Below are 26,505 nucleotides of genomic sequence, written 5' to 3' on the forward strand. Positions count from 1 at the left end.
TTGTATCTATGGCATCTTGCCAAAACAGACCAAAAATCTAGAAAATTATTCCATGGATAAGCAAGCTACCATCTACCTGGCAAATGAAGTAAAATAAAGCAGTGCTGTGACAAGTGGCTGCTCTCCCTAAAAGAAAGGGGCAACCTGGTAACTCCCATCACTTTCCCAGGAGCACAGAACAGAGAAGAGCTAATTAAACTTCTACCAAGTCCCTGATGAGCTGTGTTGTCACATTTATTAGGAGCAGTGAACTGGGTGACATTCCCAGGTTTCAACAAAGGAAGCCATTGTTGCTTATCACTTGTATTCTGTTGTGTAGCTTGTACTGAGGCTTGCTTTAGGGTATTTGTGTGTTAATAGTCAAGGAAAGGCACACCTTTTGTTAAAAACCACTCTGATGGAGGACTCACTGCTTTAATGTACTCCAGTTACCAAGAGACAACTGAAACCAGTACCTTTTAAAAATGGGAGTGTGTACGCCACGCCATTTTCCACTGTTCCAGCATCGTGAATGAAGATGTTACTATCTGCCCATCTGCAAGGATGTGGAGCACTGACGTGATTCAGCTGGGATGCCTGTCTGAAGTCGTGTTCATCATTGTCACAGGAGCCATATATTTAACACAGTTGTTGGAGAGCATCTTTCTTCCATCATCAACACATACACACGCACATGCACTTTGAAATTCTTATGAGTAAAAATTCTAATATGTTATGCAGATATATTTATTAAAAATAATGCTAATATAATCCTGGGGCACATTGATTCCAAGAGGGTATTTGCAGCAGATTTCATTATAATTACTTAACAGCTAAATAATAAAGGTTTCTTTGTTTTTTTTTAACTTACAGAGTCACTAAATAATCGAGGGGAAAGGAAAGAGTAGGGCTAATCCAGTAGAGACTGAAGCTGGTATCAATCTTCCCTAAGCATTTATTTGGTCGGCAGCCTTGGGCAAAGCTTGTCTCTGAAGGGTTAATCGGGGCCCAAAGTGATTTTTGCAGTGAGCTCCTCCTGCACCTGCCATGATGCCAAAAGGCATGAGATTCAGAATAGAGCAGAACCAAACAGTTTATTAAACTGTTCAAATTGTTAAAAATGATTAAAAGCCAGTTAAAGATTTTCATAAACATTATTCCAAAATGTTAGTTTTAAAAATGTTACTAGCAATGTATGCATTCCCCTTATGTTCCTCCCCTCCCTATCTTTTAAAATAAACTTGAACACCTAGTGTAAAAAACACTTCAGGGAGAACCAAAAGTCAACCGTTTGAAAAGAAAGGTGAAGAGGGGAGCAGACGGTGTGTAGCAGATGCTGGTACTGCTCGAGGGGCTGCTGATGCAGGTGCTGGCGGCATTAAATCCCCCAGTAAGGCATCAGGTGTCGGGACTCTTTTTCATAAACGTCTGGAACTACGCCGTAAGGTGTCTGTACCATTTTAACTGTTGACTTCCCAAAGAGCTGGCGCTCGTAGTCTATCAGCTGCCTCCAGAAGCCTACGTTGGGCCTGATGACAGGCCTCCGGGCTTTCACCCAGTTGTACGCCTCCAGCAGGCACACATTGTGGAATTTCATCAGGTAAGCTATGCAGAGGGTGGCCGAGCGGCTCACGCCAGCAGCACAGTGCACCAGGGTGGCCCCGTGCTTCCTGCTCACACTGTGGATCTTGTCAGCCACAGTGTCAAAGTACAGTCCAATGGGGGCATGAGGCATGTCAGCCAGAGGCACTTTAACATATTCAAATTGGGGCCAGTTGAAATTGGGGATCTCAATGGTAGCATTAACGATGCAGGTGATGCCACGAGCCTGGAGGAGGTGCCGGTTGGAGGCCACACTGCCTCTGCCCAGGAAGAGAGAGGAGGTGATTTGAGCAATGCCTCCTATGTCTCCCTCAGAAATCATCCGAGGGGCCATGAGAGTCCGTGGTAGTGTGCTGTGACCTCTGGAGCTCATGAAGACGCCGGCAATCACACTTGCATCGTTGGAAGCAAGACCAGACGTTTTGTTTTCCTCCACCAAGGAATCCGAAATTACAGTCTCCTTCCTGCAAAATACAGGTATCTGTCAGTAGTTCAAACATTAGTCATCACAGCCTTCTGCCGTGTTTGTGGAATGGGAAGGTGAAAGGATTAGAAATGGTTATTTGCTATAATAGAGTACATTCTTTCAAGGATGTAGACAAATCATTTTCTATCGATTAACAGTTAGGAAAAGTAGCCTAAGATGCCAATATGTAAAATCAATGTAAAACTCAGCTCTCCAATGATTGTAAAAAAAAAAAAAAAACCTAAATGGAAAATAGAACTCATCATCCTCTTTTAGGATAAGTTAAAGACAGAAACATGCTCAACTGGTTCCTGAACAACGATCTCGCAGGGTCTTGCTCTTCCTGAAGGAGTGGCGTTCCTCAGTAAATGAATTCTGATCCCTCATGCAGCCGTGTTCTTCATACACTTCTTGCCCGCCTCCACGGCTACGAAGGCTCTATTTCCCTAGACCTAATTCTCGACATAGAGATCTTACAAAGGTATCAAAATGATATCGTATGAGGTAATATATTCAATGAACTGCCTTTATAAAGGAGTTACAGAAAAGGCAGGATATATGATCACTTTAGCCCTTTATTATTTAAAAACAGCTAACTCCTATCATATTTGTGACATCTGATCACTTTGGAAATCAAACCAGCTTTGGGTAACTTGTGCTGTGGCATTTCCATGGAAATAATCCCAGGCAATTTGAAAGCCATCGTCTCAAAAATTCATTTGTCTAAGTTAATGAGCATTTCAGTTGACCTGACCCTGGGTATGCTTAAGTGGTAACTTCACTGTCCTCAGCCAATTCTAAGCTCCAAGATGAAGCTGGCTTCAGATGTGTGTTGGAATTCAAATTAGCTTAGTTTAACATTTGAAGATATATTTTCTCACTTGTACAGGGTTTACTATAAAAGACATTCAATATTATATACTGTTTACATAGCAAATTAGTAACAATAAGAAAGAAAATGATTGGTTTCCTGAGGTTTTAGACACATCAGTTCCTGTCACTGCAAAATCACACTGCTTTACAGTCTGTGTTCCCTGGGCAGTGTGCTTATCCCCATGCATGTGTGGACGCCCAAAGGAAGTGCAGTCAGACAAGAATACCCAGTTCCACAGACAGACTGGTGCTGGGGCTACTCACTTGTGAGGAGTTACTCTGGAGTGCTGGGTCTGGATCTGAAAAGTCCTAAATGAGTGATCACAGTGGATACAAATCAGATCTGCAGGAAGACAACAAGGCAAGAATGTGGCCAATCAGGAAATACAACAGAATTCCTCCTGGGTTGTTTTGTTGTTTTGGTGAGGAAGATTGTCCCTGAGCTAGTATCTGTTGCCCATCTTCCTCTATTTTGTATGTAGGACGCCGCCACAGCATGGCTGGATGAGCGGTACATAGGTCCACACCCAGAATCTGAACCCACAAACCTCAAGCTGCTGAAGCGGAGCACTTAACCATTCCGCCACCGCGCCAGCCCCTTCCCTGGGTTCTTACTACTAAATTGGGTTTGACTAGAATAAATCTAGGAAATGGAAGGCATGCTAAATATACTAGATGTGCATTTAAAGAATGCACCAGTAAGAAATGTCAATCTAAGTCTCAGCTTTTCATTAATGACACATAACCCACGGTGTGAGAGATAAAGTACCATTTTGGCCAAAAAAGAGATAAATTTTTGAAAGGAGGAGATTCAGAAGACCACAACATATCCATGAAATGTAAGGCACTGCCTACTGGGCCTGCAAGAGATGCAAAATGAGGGGCCAGCCCCGTGGCCGAGTGGTTAAGTTCACATGCTCGGCTTCAGTGGCCCAGGGTTTCGCTGGTTCGGATCCTAGGCGCAGACATGGCACTGCTGGTCAGGCCATGCTGAGGTGGCATCCCACACAGCACAACCAGAGGCACTCACAACTAGAATATACAACTATGTACTGGGGGGCTTTGGGAAGAAGAATAAAAAAAAAAGATTGGCAACAGTTGTTATCAGGTGCCAATCTTTAAAAAAAAAAAAAAAAAAAAAGAGATGCAATGTGCCCTCAGTCAACCGAGCAGTGTGAGAGACGGTGTGCAATGGGCTGGACACCACAGGGAGTGCCACAGCTAAGCCAGACGCAGGAGATGCTTCACAAAGACCAGCACTGCAGATGTGGCCGCGGCCATGGGCGCCAACTACAGGAAGTGCTGGTGTGGAGGAGAGCAATTTGAAATTTCATTTTGCTTTCTCTTCCACATTGGCCCTCTTATTTTATTAACTTATATTACAGTATGATGAGCACCAATGGGTATCATTAAAAATGTATTCCTCCCCTACCTGTCCCTCTGCCTTTCCTAGGTAACCATCACACTTTATTCTTTACAGCTCTGCTGAGGCATAGCTGACATACAAATTGATATACAACTTGATGAGTTTTGACATATGTATAAACTTGAGACACCATGACCAAAAAATAATAAACATATCCATCAACCCCCATCAAAATTTCCTCATGCTCCTTTGTAATTCATCCATCTCTCACCCTAGCCCCAATTGCAAGCAACCACTGATCTGTTTTCTGTTACTATATTTTGCATTTTCTAGACTTTTATGTGATAGAATCATACAATATAGGGATTTTGTTTGTTTGTTTGGTCTGGCTTTCACTCAGCATAATTATTTTGACATTCATCCATGCTGCATATATCAATAGTTTATTCCTTTTTATCACCGAGTTGTATTCCATTATGTAGATATACCATGGTTTGTTATCTGTTCACCTACTGATGAAAATTGGGTTGATTCTAATTTTAAGCTATTACAAGTAAAGGAGATGTAAACATTCGTGTATAGGTGTTTGTGTGGGCATATGCCTTCCTTTCTCTTGCTTAAATACCTAGGAGTGGAAGGGCTGGGTCATATGACATGTGCATATTTAACAATTTAAAATAGTGTTTTAAAAAGCGTTAAAAATAGTTATAGCTTGCAGCCTGAGGGGCAGGCTTTTAATTAAACACACATGTAAAGACCCAGTGTAATCCTCTTGAGAGACCTCGGAGGGTGAGTGCTATGTTCATGCTCTCCCTCTGCCAAACTCCAGTATTTCCCAGAGAGTAGCTTCTACATGTGTCTGGTGCCTTGGTTTTTGTGGCTGCCGCCTAGGCAGCCTTGCTCGGCTGGCTCTGGTGGCCACCACAGCTTGTGTTCTTGGTCCCATGGGACTTTAACAAATGGAGAGACAGTTCTTGGGCAGCTACCACCCCCAGGGCAGTGCCCAGAGAGCAGATTGGAGCACACCCCTAGTCTTTCTGTCAGAGAGGCCTATTTGCTTGTCCTGGAGCTTTGGCCTGAGGGGCAGGCTTCTAGTTTGGCACACATCTAAGGGTATGCTAAGGAGAAGAGAGAAAGGGGCAGAAAACTTATTTGAAGAAATAATGGCTGAAAACTTCCCTAACCTGGGGAAGGAAACAGATATCCAGATCCAAGTCGTCTGGAGATTTCCAAAAAGGTGAACCCAGAGAGACCTACACCAAGAAAGATTATAATTAAATTGTCAAAAGTTAAAAAGATAAGGAGAGACTCTTAAAACTAGCGAGCAAAAAACAACTTGTTAAGTACAAGGGAACCCCCATAAGACTACAAGCAGATTTTTCAGCAGAAACTTTGCATGCCAGAAAGGAGTGGCAGGATATATTCGAGGCGCTGAAAGAAAAAACTTCCAATCAAGAATACTCCACCCAGGAAAGTTATGATTCAGATTTGAAGGAGAGAGAGAGAGTTTTCCAGAACAGCAGAAGCTACAGGAGTTCATCACCACTAAACCAGTCTTACAAGAAATGTTAAAGAGAGATTTGTAAGCTGAAAAGAAAGGGTGTTGGGGCCAGCCCTGTGGCCGAGGGGTTAAGTTCACACGCTCCACTGCGGCCGCCCAGGGTTTCACTGGTTTGGATCCTGGGTGCGGACATGGCACCACTCATCAGGCCATGCTGAGGCGGCGTCCCACGTGCCACAACTACAATATACAACTATGTACTGGGGGGATTTGGGGAGAAGAAGAAGAAAAAAAATAGGGTGTTAATTTGTAAAACGAAAACATATGAAAGTATAAATCTCACTGGTAAAGGTAAATTATAGTAAAATTTTGGATAATTTAATGTAAAATGGTAGATTAATCATTTATAAAGCTACTATGAAGGTTACAGGACAAAAGTAGTAAAAATAACTAACTACAATAATTATTTAAGGGATATGCAAGATAAAAAGATGTAAAATGTGACATCAAAAACATAAAACAGGGGCAGGCCTGGTGGCATGGCAGTTAAGTGCGCACATTCCACTTTGGCGGCCTGGGGTTTGCCAGTTTGGGTCCCAGGTGTGGACATGGCACCGCTTGGCACGCCATGCTGTGGTAGGTGTCCCACGTATAAAGCAGAGGAAGATGGGCACGGATGTTAGCTCAGGGCCAGTCTTCCTCAGCAAAAAGAGGAGGATTGGCAGCAGATGTTAGCTCAGGGGTAATCTTCCTCAGAAAAACAAAACAAAACAAAACATGGTGGGGGGTAGTAAAAATGTAGAGCTTTAGAATACATTCAAACTTAAGTTGTTATCAAGTTAAAATAGACTGTTATAAAGTTGTTATATGTAAGCCTCATGGTAACCACAAAGCAAAAACCTATGGTAGATAAACAAAAGAGAAAGAGAAAGTAATGTAAACATACCACTAAAGACAATCATCAAATCACAAAGTAAAAGAGCAAGAAGAAAGGAACAGAGGAACTACAAAAGAGAAAACAGGGGCCGGCCCGGTGGCCAAGTGCTTAAGTACACGCACTCTGCTTCGGCGGCCCAGGGTTTCACCAGTTTGAATCCTGGGCACAGACATGGCACCACTCATTAGGGCATGCTGAGGCGGCATCCCACATGCCACAACTAGAAGGACCCACAACTAAAAAGTATACAACTATGTACTGGGGGGATTTGGGGTGAAAAAGAAAAAAAAATAAGACTAGCAAAAGTTGTTAGCTCAGATGCCAATCTTTAAAAAAAGAAAAGAAAACAATTAACAAAAAGGCAATAAGTACATACCTATCAATAACTATGTTAAATGTAAATGGACAAAATTCTCCAATCAAAAGACCTAGAGTGGCTGAATGGATAAAAAGTAAGACCCATCTATATGATATCTATAAGAGACTCATTTCAGATAAGGACACACACAGAATGAAAGTGAAGGGATGAAAAAGATATCTCATGCAAATGGAAACCAAAAGAAAGCTGGGGTAACTATACTTATATCAGACAAAATAGACTTTAAAACAAGACTGAATAAGAGACAAGGGTATTATATAGTGATAAAAGGGTCAATCCAACAAGAGGATATAACATTTGTAAATATTTATGCACCTAACATAGAAGAACCTAAATATATAAAGCAATATTAACAGACCTAAAGGGAGAAACAGACAGCAATACAATAGTAGGAGACTTTAATAGCCAACTTTCATTGATGAATAGATCATCCAGACAGACAATCAATAAGGAAACATCAGCCTTAAATGACATGTTACACCAGATGGACTTAACAGATATATACAGAACATTCCATCTAAAAGCAACAGAATATCATTCTTCTCAAGTATACATGGAACATTCTTCAGGATAGATCATACCCTAGGCCACAAAACAAGTCCTAATAAATTTAAGAAAACTGAAATCATATCAAGCATCTTTTCTGACTACAATGTTATGAAACTAGAAATCAATTACAATAAGAAAACTGGAAAATTTACAAATATGTGGAAATTAAACAACATGCTTGGGGGCCAGCAATGTGGCCAAGTGGTTAAGTTTGCACACTCCACTCCAGCAGCCCAGGGTTTCACCGGTTCGGATCCTAAGCATGGACATGGCACTGCTCATCAGGCCATACTGAGGCAGCATCCCACATAGCACAACCAGAAGGACCTACAACTAGATATACAACTATGTACTGGGGGGCTTTGGGGAGAAGATGAAGAAGAAGAAAAAAACACAACATGCTATTGAACAACCAAGGGATAAAAGGAGAAATAAAAAAAATACCTTAAGACAAGTGAAAATGGAAATACATCATACCAAAATTTATGCGTTGCAGCAAAAGCAGTTCTAGGAGGGAAATCCATAGTAACAGATGCCTAAATCAAGAAATAAGAGCCAGCCCTGATGGCCTAGTGGTAAAAGTTTGGCACACTCTGTTTTGGTGGCCTGGGTCCAGTTCCCAGGTGCAGAACCACACCACTTGTCTGTCAGTAGCCATGCTGTGGTGGCAGCTCACATAGAAGAACTAGAAGGACTTACAACTAGAATATACAACTATGTGCTGGGGTTTTGGGGAGGGGAAGAAAAAAAAAGATCTCAAATAAACAACCCAACTTTACAGCTCAAGGAACTACAAAAAGAACAACAGATGAAGCTCAAAGTTAGTAGAAGGAAGAAATAAAGATCAGAGCAGAAATAAATGAAACAGAGACTAAAATGACAATAGAAAAGATCAATGAAACTAAGAGCTGGTTCTTTGAAAAGATAAAATTGACACACTTTTATCTAGACTCATCAAAAGAGGACTCAAAATCAGAAATGAGATGGTACAACTGATACCACTGAAATACAAAAAATCATAAGAGACTACTAGAACAATTATACACCAACAAATTGGACAACCTGGAAGAAATAAATAAATTCCTAGAAACATGCAACTTACCAAGAGTGAATCATGAAGAAATAGAAAGCCCGAACAGAGCAGTAACTAGTAAGGAGATTGAAATCAGTAATCAAAACCCTCCAAACAAAAAAAAAGCCACAAACAGATGGCTTCACCAGTGAATTCTACCAAACATTTAAAGAATTAATACTAATCCTTCTCAAACTCTTCCAAAACATAGAAGAGGAGGGAATACCTCCAAACTCATTTTATGAGGTCAACATTACACTGATACCAAAACCAGACATGGATGCCACAAGAAAATTACAGGCCAATATCCCTAACGAACATAATGCAAAAATCCTCAACAAAATATGAGCAAACCAAATTCAACAATATATTAAAAGGATCACACACCATGATCAAGTGGGATTTATTCCAGGGATACAAGGATGGTTCAACATCTACAAATCAATCAATGTGATACACCACACAAACAAAATGAAGAATAAAAATCATATGATCATCTCAATAGATGCAGACAAAGCACTTGACAAAATTCAACATCTATTTATGATAAAAACTCTCAGTAAAGTGGGTATAGAGGGAATGTACCTCAACATCATAATAATGACACGTCCACAGCTAACATCATACTCGGTGGTGACAGCCTAAAGCTTTTCCTCTAAGATCAGGAACAAGACAAGGATGTCCACTCCCACCACTTTTATTCAACATAGTATTGGAAGTTGTAGCCAGAGCATTTAGGCAAGAGAAAGAAAAGGCATCCAAATTGGAAAAGCAGTAGTAAAACTGTCACTATTTGCAGATGACATGGTATTATATATAGAAAACCCTAAAGACTTCACTAAAAAACTGTTAGAACTAAGAAACAAATTCAGTAAAGTTACAGATACAAAATCAATATTCAAAAATCTGTTGCATTTCTATATGGTAATAATGAACTATCAGAAAGAGAAATTAAGAAAACAATCCCATTTACAATTGCATCAAAAAGAATAAAAATACTTAGGAATGACTTTAACCAAGGAGGTGAAAGATCTGCACACTGAAAAACTATGAAACACTGAGGAAAGAAAGTGAAGACACACATAAATGCAAAGATATTCTGTGCTAATGGATTGGAAGATTTAATATTGTTAAAATGTCCATACTACCCAAAGCAATCTACAGATTTAATGCAATCCTATCAAAATTCCAGTGGCGTTTTCACAGAAATACAACAAACAATCCTAAAATTTGTATGGAACCACAAAAGACCCCGAATAGCCAAAAGCAATCTTGAAAAAGAACAAAGCTGGAGGCATCACATTCCCTTATTTAAAACTGTAATACAAAGCCATAGTAATCAAAATAGTATGGTATTGGCATTAAAAAAGACACAAATCAATGGAACAGAATAGGGCCGGCCTGGTGGCATAGTGATTAAGTTTGCGTGCTCTTGTTTTGACAGCCTGGGGTTTGCAGGTTCAGATCCTGGGCACACACCTACACACCACTCATCAAGCCATGCTGTGGCAGCATCCCATATATAAAGCAGAGGAAAATGGGTACAGATGTTAGCTCAGGGCCAATCTTCCTCAGCAAAAAGAGGAGGATTGGTGGCAGATGTTAGCTTGGGGCTAATCTTCCTCCAAAAAAAAAAAAAAGGAGAAAGAAATGGGCAGAGGCTCTGAACAGACATTTTTCCAAAGACCTACAGAGGCCAACAGGTACATGAAAAAGTGCTTGACATTACTAATCATCAGGGAAATGCAAATCAAAACCACAATGAGATATCATCTCACACCTGTTACAATGGCTATTATCAAAAAGACAGGAAATAACAAGTGTTGACAAGGATGTAGAGCAAAGGGAACCCTTATGCAGTGTGGGTGGGAATGTAAATTGGTGCAGCCACTATGGAAAACAGTATGGAGGTTCCTCCAAAAATTAAAAATAGAACTACCATATGATCCGGCAATTCCACTTCTGGCTATTTATCCAAAGAAAACAAAAATATTAATTTGAAAATGTATCTGCACCCCCATGTTCACTGCAGCATTATTCACAATAGCCAAGACATGGAAACAACCTAAGTGTCCATCAGTGGATGAATGGATAAAGAAAATGTGGTGCATATATATATACAATAGAATATTATTCAGCCACAAAAAAAGGAAATCTTGCCATTTGCAACAACATGCACGGATTTTGAGGGCATTATGCTAAGTGAAATAAGTCAGACAGGGAAAGACAAATGCCCTATGATCTCACTTATAACGTGGAATCTAAGAAAAAAAAATGTGCTCATAGATACAGAGAATAGATTGGTGGTTGCGAGAGGCAGGGAGAGGGGGGTAGGTGAAATGGGTGAAGGGGATTAAAAGGTAGAAATTCCAGTTATAAAATAAATAAGCCATGAGGACATAATGTACAGTATGGTGACTACAGTTAACAATACTGTATTGCATATTTGAAAGTTGCTAAGAGTAAATCTTAAAAGTTCTCATCAGGGGCCGGCCCTGTGGCCGAGTGGTTAAGTTTGCGCGCTCCGCTTTGGTGGCCCGGGGTTTCGCTGGTTCGGATCCTGAGTGCAGACATGGCACCACTCATCAGGCCATGCTGAGGCAGTAGCCCACATAGCACAACCAGAGACACTCACAACTAGAATATACAACTATGTACTGGGGGACTTTGGAGAGAAGAAGAAAGGAGAAAAACAAAAAAGACTGGCAACAGTTGTTAGCTCAGGTGCCAATCTTTAAAAAAAAAGTTCTCATCACAAGAAAACAAAACTTTATAACTATGTCTGCTGACAGATAACTAGACTTACAGTGGGGATCATTTTGCAATATATACAAATCTTGAATCATTATGTTGTACATCTGAAACTAATATAAGGTTATGTCAATTATACCTAAATAAATGAATAAAAAGTTATAGCTTTATAATGCAGTGGTTCTCAAACTTAAGTGTGCATCAGAATCACCTGGAGGGCTCGTTAAAACACAGATTGCTGAGCCCACCCCTAGAGTTTCTGATTAGTTAGGTCTGGAGTGGGGCTCAAGAGCTGGCATTTCCTAGGTGATGAGGATGCTGACGGTCAGAGGACACACTTAGAGGACACGCTTTGAGAATCAATGCAGAGGTGGATGCTGTGGTGCACCACCCGGACTCCCCCTTCAAGACTGAGACACATTCAGAGTGCTGGTGCTGACAGATCACAAGTGCCTCCCCAGAAACTGCCCTTGTCCAAAGGGAGCTGCCTTACCCAAGGTTACACCCCTCTTTGGGGGCCCACATCTGGTGACTAACGATAGAGGGGTACATGGAAATGTATATACATGAAATTGCATCACGAGGAGGAACAAGGAAGTTGTCGCATAAGGAAATGTGTGTGGATGTGAGTGTTAGATGGAAATGGAAATGGGCAGAACTTCTATGTGAGAACATCCTGTTCTGCAGCAGAGCACAGTCTCGTGCCACTTCCAAGTCTTGCCCTGGCAGAATCCTAATAGTTTAAAAAGCAAAGTCACCATGGTGATAAACACAGAAAATTAGGCTTTCAAATTGCTGGTGATAATTCCCTCCTCAATATGGAAAATCTGGAAGATGCTAATCAAATTTCCAACCAGGTTATCTAGTTACTGTCTAGTCAAGAGGGACTCAGTCTTGTGGTCTCCCAAATAATCATTCTGTTTGGGAAGCCACTTGCCCTCCTGAGCCAGGGGTGCCCAGGCTCACTGGCCTTTTCAGCAGAAAGGTCTTCGTCAAGGGCCAAGGGTAAGGAATGGGTGGGCCAGAAGCCTAGCTTGTTCTGTCCACTCTCATTCGTCGGGCAATGTTAGGGTACTTGGTGCTGCAGGGAGAAGAAAACAGATTGTGAGTCCTCAGGGCAGAATCCAAGTGAGACAGACAGGATGCTCCCTCTCTGTGGCTGCTAGTCAGTCTCGTGCCAACAAACCTGCTTCAGTGCCAAAGCGGGTCCGAGGTTTAGAAAAACAACTTCTGCCAGAGCACTCAGAAGGCAGATATAGAGATGCTCCACTGACAAACAGTCCTGACCCCTTTTACAGATCAGAAAATACAAGATTCAGAAAGGATGAGATGATTCCAACTTGGAGAGAACAAATAATAGAACTAAGAAAAGATCCAAGGTGTCCCTCTGTGAGCCTGCGAGGGCAGGTGGCTGTGCTCTCATGACCTGCCTTCAGCACTCCGACACCACCAGCCAGCGCCTTCAATGCATGAAAGGGGTCTTGGATCTGCCTAAGAAGAACATATTGAAATGCTGCATACAGAAAAGACTGAGACCAGATGGGCTGAGCTGCTCCACTTTCTCCTACTGCCCAAATAGAAGATTGTCTGAATATTGCTACACACTGGTACACCATTCAGGACACAGAAAGCCCTCCTGATAGCAGAGGGACCTCAGCAAGAAGTCCCAGAGTAGGTGCAACAAGAAGTCCTAGTGTTCTTCAGTTCTAAGAATAGCTTATTCTGATCACAAAGAATAAAAGAAAACACAGGTATTACATCACAGGTGTGTCAAAATCAACTCAGTAAACCTGTCCTGGAATACAGAAAAGATATCCATTAGGAGAGTAAGAGATTGACCTATATTTGAAGGATCAAAGATTGAAGGTGCTCTCTGAGTGAACGCGCCACTCCCACTGCAGCACACTCGTCTCTGGGCTAGGATGACCAGAGGGAACACCTAGGAATGTCCACGTCGCTGTCCATGGTGTTCAAATCAGCCCTCCCAAGTTGCTCTGGCAGCTGCATTTACTTCTTGGAGGGAAAAATGCTTTCCTGGCCAGGGCAAGGGGTGGGATGAGGTGAAAAACAGGTTATTTTTTTTCTTTACAAGTTATAAGAAATGTCTTGTCAGAGATGATGTTGGTGTCTTTGAATAATAAACATCAAAGTGATAAGCGCTAACCAAACTGCAGAGTTAGTGTCTGCCCAGTGGACCTCCGATCTCAACAACGCACCAGCGGCTCTGCGGTAACCGACTGCTCCCTACTCTGGAGGGCTCCTGGATGCGGCACCGGCGCCCACACCTGGAGCACTGGAATCCCGGCTTGCAGTCACGGTCTGTTCGCAGCATCCAGCCCACTGCCAAGGAGGCTACTGTTCTTTTTAAAATCATGACAAATAACCACTAGAATCAGCAGTTAAAGAACTGAAATTCTATCTACTGCTTTTTCTCCTCATGTTGAATAAGCAAAAATGGCCACAATGGTGCTATAGAGATGACTGTGTGAAATGATCTGACTAAAATGTTTTTAGCTTAAGTAATTTCAGAGGGTCACAGTATATACTGGAGGCCTACACTGTTATTTTTTTATACCTGAAAAGTCTATGGATTCACATTTTCTCCTTCCATTAAAGTAAATGTTTATTGAGTTCTTTAAAAAAAAAAGTAAAGTCACCCTTTTTAAAATAGAAGCATTTTAGCTTATACTGACAGAAATAAATAAATACTATTTTCCTCATTAATTTTCACTATTAAATCAGAAATGTGTTCCATTGGGAAAAAAGTTAAAATATTCACTCTTACAAATAAAACCCACAGTGTGGCCATCTCTGCTCTCATTAAGGAAAAAAACCTTTCTGATAGAATACTAAGAACAAAATTCAAACAGAGGCCAGCCCCGTGGCATAGCAGTTAAGTTCACATGCTCTGCTTCACTGGCGGCCTGGGGTTCACAGATTCAGATCCTGGGTGCAGACCTACACACTGCTCATCAAGTCATGCTGTGGCAGCATCCCACATACAAAATAGAGGCGGATTGGCACAGATGTTAGCTCAAGGCCAATCTTCCTTACCAAGCAAAAAAAAAAAGAATAAAATTCAAACACATGCTATATTCATATTAAAGTAAAATGAAATGAAAGATATTCAGAAATTGTTCTCAGCTATCTGGAAAGCTTTAGTAATTTGGCTAAAACACCACGACATCTTTACATTCGGAGGAGGGGTTTTTGCTTTTCCCACCACATAAATTAACAGATATAATGGTGTCCTGGGATGAGGATAAATACACATAATACACATAAAGCTAAAGACTGAGAGTCACCATTCTAGTTTGGCCACGGATATTCCCCCAGTGTGACAGAGAGCCGTAGAGCAAATGCCTGTGCAGTCGTGACCTGGCTGACCATCCCCATGTGGACCAGCAGCCCATTAACTGAGCCTAACAAGGGCCAATCATATTAGGACACTAGCCAGCTGCTGGAGGGAGAATACAGCACAGCCCAAAGACAGACATGGGCAATCCACCTGAGAGCAGGAGAAAAAGCACGCCGAAATAGTGATACGGACGCACAGACTTTAAGAAGTTTAGTTCCATATGATAAATGCATAGATTCCCATGTTGGAAACAGAACGAGTAGAGTAGGGAGAAGAGACTAGCAATAACTATCTATAAAAGGTGAAGGTACATATTTATTTGGGTACCATGGAGTAATCTGTTCACATTTGGAAGTGAAATTTTGAATTTGGTCCTCACCCACCTGGGTGTTTAAATTACTTGTCACTCATTCACACAACATTATTTACTGAGTGCATGCCATGTGTTCAACACTATTCTAACTGTTGGTGGGGAGTGTGGCAGAATGTATTTGCCAAAAATTGCCACAACGCTATCTCCCAACCCACAAGAATTTACAATGCGACCAACTCAACCAAAAGAGTACAGCAGAAATGATACTCCCAAGGCTGGATAATAAACATGTCACACACTTCTACCTTGTTCTCTCGGGACTGGCTCTTGGAACCCAGCTGCCACGCTGCTGGGAGGCCCAGAGAAGCCCAACAGAGTTATCAGGTGGACAGGTCATATGTGGGTGTTCTGGCTAGCAGCCCAGCTGAGATCCCAGCTGATAGCCAGGAGCAACCACTAAATATGTGAGTAAAGACTCTTGAATATGATTCTAACTTCCAGCCATCAAGTCCTCCCCCAGGCTTTGAATCTCCCACCAGGGGCCCAGACATTGTGGAGCAAAGACAAGTTGTCTCCACTATGTGAGGTCCAAATTTGTGACCTACCAAATTCTGTGAGCACAATAAAAATGGTTGTTTTTACCCCACTGAGTTTTGGAATGGTGTGGTATGCAGTTAACAAGAAAAGGGATATAAAGGTAACATAATACATAACCCCGTGTAGGATTTTATTATCTTAAAGAGATGACACAAGATACACATACAAAACAGTTGGATAACAATAAGAGAGAGACTAACAGTAAGTGAATCAAATGATGAGTGAAAACAGTAGGTGCCACAGCAATGCAGAGAAGGCACAGGGTCAAAGCAAAATAAAACAGTCAAGGGTACTGAAAAACCAAGTAGTCTGTTTCTTGGAGAGGTGTCTTACAGATTATGCTATTGCGCTTTTTTTCTCAAGTCCATTTAAAACACGCTGCCAATCTTGTCTTTCAAGAGCCTCCTATTTGTAGATTCCGAATGGAGAACACAGCCCTTTTCTACAGCCCCTCACTACTCAAAAAGGGTGATGCAAGGCCCCGCAGCGTCAACCTGGAGCTCGAGAGAAATGCAGAGTCTCAGGCCCCATCCCAGACCCACAGAATCAGATTCTACAGTTTAACAAGACCCCGGCGATCTGTGTCCACATTAAAGTATAAGAAGCACCACTCTCATTCATCTGCCTCAGTCTGTCCCACTGGACTCGAAGCAAACTCGAGCACCTGTTTTGTTTAAGCCACACAAGCACGCTCTGCCTCTCCCAGATCAGTGTCATTCTGCTGTCATGGTTCCCCGATGAGGAATCAGAGGTGAATGGAGGTTAAGAGGCTTTCTCAGACTCCACACAGAGAATAGTAACCCCACTGGGACCAGAACCCCCTTCCACGAGTGTCCTGTCGATTAGTCTGACAATCTGACCACAACAGATCAACTGATCTAAAGACCACCAAAACGTACGTTTCACTGGGGAAGAGAATAAAAACTGCAGAGAAAAATTAAACTGCTAAGTGGTATGACATGGTCTTTGGGTGTGAAAAATCTGATAAAACTGAACCAAGAAAACACTTGCAAAATTCCACAGTCACATTTAAACTTGTTTGGTGATAAGGGAAAACCAATTTGTGCCACAGCCTATATAAACAATACTTTAAAATCTTCAAGGAGTAAGTAGAAAAAACTAAATATGAATCATAGATTCTTGGTTAAGCGGTGAGCTTTGATTTATATAGGTCAGAACATCTAGACAGAGAGTACTTAAAAAAAAATCACACATCAGCAATTAAACCCGAGGTAGGTGTAAGTTTGCCTCAAAACTGCTGACGTCACTACTGCCCTTTGAGAAGGAGAACCGCGCCATCTCAGAAAATGCAGGTCTTTTTATAAATAAGATCTCAGTCCTTAAATGTTCATTAGTTCAAGGAAGACAAAAAAGAACTTAGAATACAGTTCACAGGACTAAGAGCTCAACAGGGAGCAGCTGATCACCCTTTGATCGTCTCACCCTTTGATGTCTCATCGGATGTGTCAAATCCTTACAACTTGAGCACTGAGCCCCAACTTCCTCCCCACAAGAACTTCTTTATCAAACCGCGGCCCAATTCCACGTTACTGGTGATTTGATACTAAATTAACTTCATTTATAAAATAGTGATAAATTAATTTCCCATTTTTCTTTATAAATCAAAGGCATCTATAATTATCCACGAGAGTTTCTGAGCACAGTGAGATAACCAGGCAAGTCTCTTGCATTAGCTGGATGGAGGGAACCTTCCCATGCTGAGGGACAGCAGACCACATTTTGAGGGTAACTGGATGTGTCTGAGCCCCCTGGAGCAAAGGGAGGAATCAAGATCTTAGCTAAAGAGTAGTCAAAAGACAGAGGATCCTGAAGTTATTCCCTTGGCTTTAACTGTCTCCTGAAAAAAACAGTCTTATGCAATAAGAGAATAGACATAGTTCTGTTTAGGTTATATTACTAATTATTATTCACATGCTACAAGAGAACGCAATGGCCTCCGAACCTCACTCTACTCTTGTTCAAATCAGGGACCGCAAACTGCGGCTGGCAGGCCATGGCTAGCCCACCACCTGTTTTTGCACAGTCCATGAGCTAAGAATGGTTTATACATTCTTAAATGGTAAAAAAAAAAAAAAAAAAAAAAAAAAAAAAAGTCGTCAAAAGAAGAATAGTATTTCATCAAACATAAAAATTGTATGAAATGAAAGTTTCAGGGTTCATGAATGAAGTTTTATTGGAACACTCATTTGTTGTGCATTAACTATGGCTGCTTTCACGCTACTAAGGAGAGTTACTTTAAGTAGTTGCGACAGAAGCCATACTGCCCACAAGCCTAAAATATTTACTACCTGGCCCTTTACAGAAAAAGTTTGCCAACCTCTGTTTGAAATTCTAAGTTATAAAACCATCATGGTATGGTAAAGGCGTATTTTCAAAATGTGGCCCTGGGGACCCCAGATGAGAATCACCTGAGCTCCCGGTTAGAATGCAGGCTCCTAGGCCCCACCTCAGACCTAATTAATCAGAATTTCTGGCAGTAAAGGCCTGAGAATTTATATTTCTAGCAAGTACCCCTGTAGAAGGAATTTAAAATAATATTAAGATTAAGCTATTGTGGAAAAGATAAACATTATCTGCTATAATTTCTAGGAGGACAAATGGAACAAGAAACTCCATAAATGTGGATTTACTTTTAAAAATTACTTTCAAATAAAATAGCACAGTAGTTATTTGGGTTTAAGATACCATCCAGTAGGAAACAAGTTTCATTTCATTCATATTTTGGGTCATCTTCAGCTGAAAGTTCATACCAAGTGACTGAAGCTCTATGAAACAATGAATACTTCCCCGATTGTTATTAACAAGAAACATCATATGAAATGAGGTACAATTTAGCTGAGAGGGTTCTATCCCCTAAACATAGCAGCACATAGGTGACAGTGCAAATTAAAGGCTATTTGAGATTTCTATGTCCTTTCGACACTCATCAAAAATGCACGGTTTAATTTAAAATAAATACATAGTTAAATAAATACAGTGGGTTGGAAGGAAATCTATCAGATTCATGGGGGTGGCTGTCTCCGTGGGGAAGGAAGAAAAGGGGCCCAACTTTATAATGATTTACTATTATTTTTTTTTAAATAAAAGAAAAGAGAGATGAAGGATGACCAATTTTGAGTTGTGAGTAATGGTGTTAGTTTATTTTGTTCTTTGTAATTTTCTAGGTGATCGTAATTTCCAAAAATAAAAATTATTTGTAATAGGAGAAAATTAACTACAATAAACGGCTGTCAATCCAAACCCCTCCAGGCTTCCGCCTGCGCCTGGCAGTGCTCTTCACCCGGGAGCCAGACTAACAGGACATTTGGTGAGAGAAGCTGGCAAGGACACCAACATGGCACAATGGCTAAATGAGCCAAATTCTTAATTATAAATCTGGATTCCAGGTTCGTATGTAACTTGTGTGCTGATGGTACCCTCCTGGAGTTTATTTTTTCCAGTGCTTCCTCAAAACTTCAAGCAAGCTCACCTCAGAGTTTCCCTCTTCCGGTGAGAAGGGCTGGTGCTCGCACGCCCTCTCTGCTCTATAAATGTTTACCAGTCCACAGAAGCAACATGCCCTGGCCAAAGAGTTTTCTCATGTGTATGCACAAACGCAAAGACCTAGGAGTCAAAAAGACCTGCCACAGACGATGGATGCTGAAACTACTCTGGGACGAAGGCAGAAGGAAGCTCGGCAGTTGCACATGAGTTTCAAAAGGGCCTTTTTGTCCACTGAGACTTCAAGATGGCAGAGGGAAAAGCTAAACAAACCGCAGGGGAGGTCACTCTCCATCAGTATAAGAGCAAGAATGGGAAGTGGCAAGGTGAGCTGGGGAGCCATGGGCACATATGACAGGGCACAGCTATGACCTCATCCCTGGGCCCCTCCTCTTCCCTGCAACAGGTGGACACAGCTCCTCTGAGAATGACTGCCCGCCGGGGGGAGAGCAAAGAACATAAATAGGACTCCGCCCCGCTCCCCTGATGAAGAGGTTCTGACACTGCTTTTTATCCTCTCCCTGTGGATAAAAACTTCTAATTTATACATAAGTAGTTTTTAAAGTTATGATTCTTTTAGAGAATCTAAAAAAAATCTTTAATGTGTAAGCAAAAAAGTATTCGTGATTTCTGTAAAGACTGAAAAGAGAGCAATTTAGCCATTTTCCAAAGATGCTTTACAGAAGAAATAAAAAGAAACTACAAACCTCACATTCTTTGGACTGCTGTTCTTCCATCACCCCTCCAGCTAAGAAAAAGGCTCTCCCTGAGGATATTGTCTAAACCTACAGAATTGCAGAACATTCTGCTCTAAGGACAGAAACAGACTGTTAGCAGATAATACTAGGCACACAGTAGATACTCAACAAATACCTGAATTTAGTAATTTAAAAACTGTCCTGATGTGACCTCCCCATCTCTCCCCATCCTCCCTCCCTCTCTCTGACACACACACACACACTCCCCTCGCTTTAAATCCAGCTAGCAACACCAAACACAGGCTAATCTGGCAACTGTATACTCAGAAAGCAGGAACTCTCTGTGTCAAACCCAGTTCTAAACTACTTCTACTGTCACATACAAAAGAAGATTTGGAGAAAACTACTTTTTAAAGATTGTAAACGAGTCATTTATTCCTGTAGCAAAGAAGCTGCAGTCCCTTTGGAACTGCCAGGGAAGGACAAGCCACAGTCTGTGCTCAGTGCCTCCTGGGGGATCTGCACATGCATACAAGCATGTGGAGTACCCGTCCCCAGAGGGCAGTTTAACAAGGGCTGGCCTGGGTTCCGGCACACGTCACATACGAAAGCTGGCACGGGGGGCCTGCACATTCAGGGCTGGGCACAAGGCAAGCATTCACCAGCATCATGTAAGTCATCAAGTCATGGCATCTGGTGGCCCAAGAGGTAGGATTCACCCAAAACCTTTAGGTACTAGAGACTTTTATTTTTAATACTTCATTTTGCATATTTAAATTTCCCTGTAACTACACATCTGTTAAAAAAAAAAAAAGGATGATGGAAGGATTCTACTGGGTATTTGTCAACCAAATAGAGTGGGAGAACCATCTCAGGCCTTTGAGCAGCATGTTAGTGCAAACCATAAAACTAAACATAAGTATATATAAGTACACTGGTACATGAAGGGCCAGGGATCAGACCACTTGGGTGACAGTTATTCATTCATTCAAGAAATATCCCAGGGGCCAGCTCCATGGCCAAGTGGTTAAGTTTTGCACACTCTGCTTCAGTGGCCCAGGGTTTGCTGGTATGGATCCTGGGCATGGACCTACACACCACTACTCAAGCCATGCTGTGGTGGCATCCCACATAGAAGAACTAGAATGACTTACAACTAGGATATACAACTATGTACTGGGGCTGTGGGGAGAAAAAAAAAAAAGAGGAAAACTGGCAACAGATGTTAGCTCAGGGCCAATCTTCCTCACCAATAAAGCATAAAAAAAAAAGGAAATATCCCAAACATACTGTGGTTAAAAAGCAAACACGGTGGATTATAAATTCAAGGCTGTCACCACTGGAGGAATGTAAACTGGTATACCCACTTTAGAAAATAGGCATCAGCTAGTAAAGCTGAAGACATGCATACCTATGACCCAGCACCGTTCATAATTGCCCTGACCAGAAACAACCCAGATGTCCATCAACAATGGATGACAGATAAATAACCTGCGGTATTCATACAAAAATGAACTAATTACAGTCACAGGTAACAACATGGATGAATCTTTTAAAAAATATAATGCTGCGAGAATTTAAACAAAAAGTTGCATATATGTGTGTATGTGTATATATTGATGTTGACCCCCAGAAAAGAATTTAAAAGGATACCTACTTTGATTCATTTGGATAAAGGTGAAAAGCAGGCAAAATGAAACTATGTTGTTTAGAAATTGATATTTAGGGGATAAAAACTATAGAAGAGGGGCCAGCCCAGTGGCGTTGTAGTTAAATTCAGCGCCCTCCACTTCAGTGGCTCAGGTTCACTGGTTTGGATGCTGGGTGTGGACCCACATCACTTGTCAGCAGCGATGCTATGGCAACGACCCACATACAAATGGAGGAAGACTGGCACAGATATTAGCTCAGGGCCACTCTTCTTCACCACCACCCCCCCAAAAAAACTATAGAAAAGAAAGGAAGTGATTTCCACAAAAACGAGGCTGGTTACTGGCCAGGTTACCTCTGGGGTGAGGGGAGAGGTCGTCATTGGGAAAGAGTGGGAGGCAGGTGTTTCTTGACCCACAAGATGGTTACAGTTGCCTCTCCTTTAAGAAAATTCATTAAATTATCCATTTATGTTTTATACCCTTTTCTGTGTGTAATAATTCACAATCAAAAAGGTTAAATAAATACAATGTTGATTTGCAGGAATTCGGAACCATTATGGTTCTGGCCCATCTCAGGAAAGAATACTTCATCTCTGAAAGTCATGAAGCTTTGGCAGCCTGCGGAGGTCAGGGGCCTTATCTGCCTTCCACCCCAGGATCCAGCTCAGTGCTGTTAGCATGGCAACAGTCCTCGACAGAAGTCCAACATAAACCCATGAACTCCTGATGCGAATTTTGTTTTAACTCGCCCATCTCCTGAAATTGCTGATTAGAACTGTTCCCTTTGTCTTCACCCCAGTGATGCTTTCATAAATAACTAAAGCTACCACCTTAAGTGTTCACTCTGTAAGTTTATACCCAGGTACTGTTGCTCCAGCAACTCTCCCAACCTTCCACTCCCTTTATGCCTCCATATAAGCAAAGAAAAGATGAACACGCTAGTAGCCCTAGATTATTTTTTTAAATGGGAGATTTTTCATTTGCAACAGAGAGTAATGCCTAGGATCTTAATGATTTAACTGCTTTGAAGATGTTTAAGAAGGAGTCATTCGCCACTTGTCCTGAGAAATACTACCAGGCTATCAGGACTAATAAAACCTTACAACCAGCTGTACTTAAAACGCCTGCTACCTGTTCTAGACAGAAACCAAATCTCTATAAAGAGAACCCAGTTAACTTATAATTCATTTCAATTAAAAAAATCACTGTGCAAACAGACATTTATAAAAATGCTTAGAAGAATCTAAAAGGATACACGCAAACAGATAAAGATAGACGCATCAGTAACTTTTGGGAAAGATGCTCAAAAGAAGGCTTTAACCTTATCTGTAAAGTTTTAATTTTCAACACAGAGAGTGATTAATGTTTTTCCTGTGCTATTGGGAAAAAGCATTTTTAATCCACCTTGCCTTAAAATAAAATCCCAATTGCCAAGGAATGCACCAAAGACAGATCCCACCCTAAGGACTACCTTGTAAAAATGCTCAAGTTTTTGTTTTAAAGTTTTAAAGGACTTCCTGGACTTATAGCTGGTCTGATTTTTCGGATATGCATATACATTTATGCCATTCCATTAAAGAATATGACAGAAATCATACCTGCATTCAACCAATATGAAAGATTTCAGGTGAGAACTCAGCACGGACACGTTCGACACTGACGTTGAAAAGACTTGGAATGAAGGAAACTGTCTCCGGTTTTATGGGGGAAAGCCAAAAATATCAAGCAACTACCTCTCCTCCCCCAAGCGTCAGAAGATGAGTCAGAGCTGGAGGCAGGAATAGGGCCCATGTGTCAAGCCGCCTGTGCAGGCTTCTTCCTACCTCCACGCCGCAACCCTCCCCCCCACCACCCAGGTCAGGGTCCCTGCCCCAGCCTGTCCCCTGACCTGAATTCTCAGGTGGCTCTGGCAAAGAAGAGGTGGTTATTCCTTCTGGGGGTGCCTTATTCCCTGCATTCCTAAGGGGAACCGGAGGATGGGGGCCTTCGTGAGTCCACAACAAGTAACAATCACCAAATGCAGCACGAGGGAGTGGAGCTTCCAGACACACTCACACAACTTCGCAAAGAATACAGCACCTTTGTTCCCCTCATTTTACAGAGCAGGAAACAAGCAGAGAGAGAAGCTGTAACTTTGTGACAGAGCCGAGTCCCAAGCATAGAGCTGCTGACAGCTGGCCCTAACCTCTTTGACTTTTAATTGATCTGTACAACCTCAGGGAGGATGTTCCAACATTCCATGATAATTCCGACTGGCCTTATGGACTAGGAATGCCAGGAAACTCTGGGTTAAATCTCTTGGTTCATACTCCTTTAAGGTTAATAAAGAATCAGGCTTGGCTCTTTGCCTCCATTTTTACATCTATAAAACGGGACGGCAATGCTCTCTACCTACCTCTCTTATAAAACTACAAGAACAGCTAGTTAACACATGCAAAATGCCTGCTGGGTGAAAAGTACAGGGTAGTTTTTTTGTTTTGTTTTGTTTTGTTTTTGTTTTTAACGTCTACGGAGTAGAACCTCATTTGTAAGTCACTCCTCCTTCCCTTGCCTCTGGGATGTCCAGTTACCATAACACTGGCTGGTACCATTGGCAACACCCTCCTAAATAAAATATAGTTATACAGTCCACTTAAGGCAGCTACAAGACGCAACTCCTCTCACACACAAACAACACAACTTCGCTTTGGAGCAAGGGTACTCAGGAGAAATAAAAAGACGTTAGCCCATGCCAATCCACCACGGCAGAGAAACACTCAAGTTGAATACTTGGCACTGCTGAAAGTCGCGGCGCTTCTACAAAGACACCAGAAACCTTTGGAAGATGCAAAAGCCGCCGTCAGCTCCTGTGGCTCAGAGCGGGTGGATGCTGACCGCGGGGTGAGGAGGCAAAGAGGCCGTGGCGGGCCCGCAGAGCAGAGGGGTCAGGACGGAGGAGGAGGGGAGGGAGCAGACGAGGATGCTCGCGAAGAAGCCAGAGGGCCGGTACCCGGGGCCGGGGCGTCGCCCGCGGAGGGGGAGCAGCAATGGGTGCGCGCCGAGAGCCAACAAGGCGGGGGCCGGACGGTGAGGAGAGGGCGCTGCGGAGGGCCCCGGGCCTCTCTTTTCCCCTCCGCTCAGAGATGCAAGAACCGCCGGGAGCAGGTGGGGGCGCCGGCGCAAAGTTTCTAGAAACGAGGGTCGCGCGAAGCCCCGGCCGCCCGGTCCCCCTAGCGCCCCGGAGCCGCGTCGGCGCCAAATCCCCTCCGCCCGCCTCCCGCCTGGGCCCGCGGGCCCCGTACCGGTTCGGCTCGGCTCGCGGCTGGCGCTGCGTCCTCCTGCGCGGCTCCCGGCTTCTGCAGGCTGGTCCCGCGCGCGCCCCTCCTTCTCCCCTCCGCCCGCGCCCGGGGCGGGCCGCGCGCACGCTCCCTGCGCCCCGCCGCCCTCTCCCGAGGGGGGGCGCTCGGGCCGGGGGCGGGGCCTCGGCGCGGACAGGCGCGCCGCGGGGGGGAAGCCGGCGGGGGACGCGCGGAGCGGCGGGCGGCGCGCGTGCGCACTGCGCCCTCCGCCGCCGAGCCCGGCTGCCAAGGCGCACCGCCCCGACGCCCGGGACGCCCGCTCCCCCTACCCTCCTCTGCCCGAGGTCCCGTGTTGCCTCCTCATCTGTCTCCCAACATACGAGCCCTCTGTTCCCCGCTTCAGCGTCTACCCGCCAGCCGGGGTTGGGGCGGGAGTGCAGGGGTGATGCTCTAGGGTACTTTCTGGATACGAGAGGGTTAAAGGCAAGAAAACAAATATAAAAGGTGTGAAGACTGCAGTTAGTGACTAATCACCGCCTCTCACCCCACCCCCACCTTCTATCCTGCACGGAAGAGCCTTGGAGTTAGGACCGAAGAACGAAGGGAAAATGAATCTCATGGCAACTATTGGATGAATTTTGCTTGGGCAGGTATAGGCAGTTTGTAGTAACTGTGAGAGGTCATATTGTCCGAGACTCAAAAGTAGCTATAGATATGGCCATCTTCTGCCTGCCGGAGACCCCCACCCACCACCAAAACCCACAGGTGCCATCCGAGTCAACACACCGGAGCCACAGTCCGTGCCCCCCAGGTAGAGCTGCAGCGGCTCGGAGCCCAGGCTGACCACACGGTTTCTCTGAGAGCTTATTTGCTGTGTCACTCTGAGGGTCTTTTCAAATTTAAACGTGCCCATCTGTAACAAGAGTAGGTGCAAAACGGACTTTTTTCAGCACACCCCTGCCCTGGCAGGTGAGGGGAGGTATAAACGACTTCCTCAAGGCTCCGCAGTGAGTTAGACACCCGAGTCCTGACTCTGCGCCCAGCCCTTCACTTGCCAGACCCAGCTCCTCACCGTTGTAAAATCGTTGGCATCAGAACTGCTGAATAGTCAAACGAGTAGTCCTAGGTTGGGGGGGAGGGTTTGGTGCGGGAAGTAAAAACCGCGCTTTGGGTTTCCATCTCCCAGCACCTTCAGCCAAAAGCTTTGAGGCTTTTCTATGCTCTTCCTGATCTCTGACCGGATTCAGAGTCATCTCGTGGGCGCAGGAATATCTAAAAGTTCTAGCTGCTTCCAGACAAAAATATAACGTCAAAGGCACTTTAGTGATAATCTGAGGGGAGCTAAAAAGGCCTAGAATGGAGAGATTTATTTATTTTTGCTTTCATAAGAGAGAATTAAAGCTTTAAAATTAGGCAAATTTAATCTTTCTGCAAGAGAACAAAGCAGAATCTGATTCAGGATAAACACGAGGAGTTCAAATCTTGCCTGGGAAAGGCATCTTCCCAGCACGAAATTGCTCCACCATCAATTCATCTAGTGACTTATTGTTGACATGCCAATACCAAAATAGCAAAATCTCTAATAGAAACGATTGTATGCTGCTTTCTCCCCCTACAGTCCTTCCTTCAGTCA

The 26,505-nt window shown here is 43.1% G+C and overlaps 1 protein-coding gene across 3 annotated transcripts; it reads right to left on the reverse strand.

Moving 5' to 3' along the window:
• Nucleotides 1–710: 710 nt before the first annotated feature.
• DUSP14 (dual specificity phosphatase 14) lies at nucleotides 711–24,986 on the reverse strand. 3 transcript variants are annotated; one of them, XM_046677697.1, is made up of 3 exons: nucleotides 24,876–24,986; nucleotides 3,185–3,263; nucleotides 711–2,045 (listed from the first exon to the last, which is right to left on the reverse strand). In XM_046677697.1, the coding sequence occupies exon 3, from the start codon at nucleotides 1,952–1,954 to the stop codon at nucleotides 1,358–1,360; it is 597 nt and encodes a 198-aa protein (XP_046533653.1). In that variant the 5' UTR covers nucleotides 1,955–2,045; nucleotides 3,185–3,263; nucleotides 24,876–24,986; the 3' UTR covers nucleotides 711–1,357. The 3 variants fall into 3 exon arrangements, with proteins under 3 accessions (XP_046533653.1, XP_046533654.1, XP_046533655.1); XM_046677698.1 differs by lacking the exon at nucleotides 24,876–24,986 and adding an exon at nucleotides 23,193–23,277; XM_046677699.1 differs by lacking the exon at nucleotides 24,876–24,986 and adding an exon at nucleotides 21,948–21,970.
• Between the last annotated feature and the right edge of the window lie 1,519 nt (nucleotides 24,987–26,505).

Source organism: Equus quagga, chromosome 11 (genome assembly GCF_021613505.1).
Source record: "Equus quagga isolate Etosha38 chromosome 11, UCLA_HA_Equagga_1.0, whole genome shotgun sequence".
Lineage (NCBI taxonomy): Eukaryota > Metazoa > Chordata > Mammalia > Perissodactyla > Equidae > Equus > Equus quagga.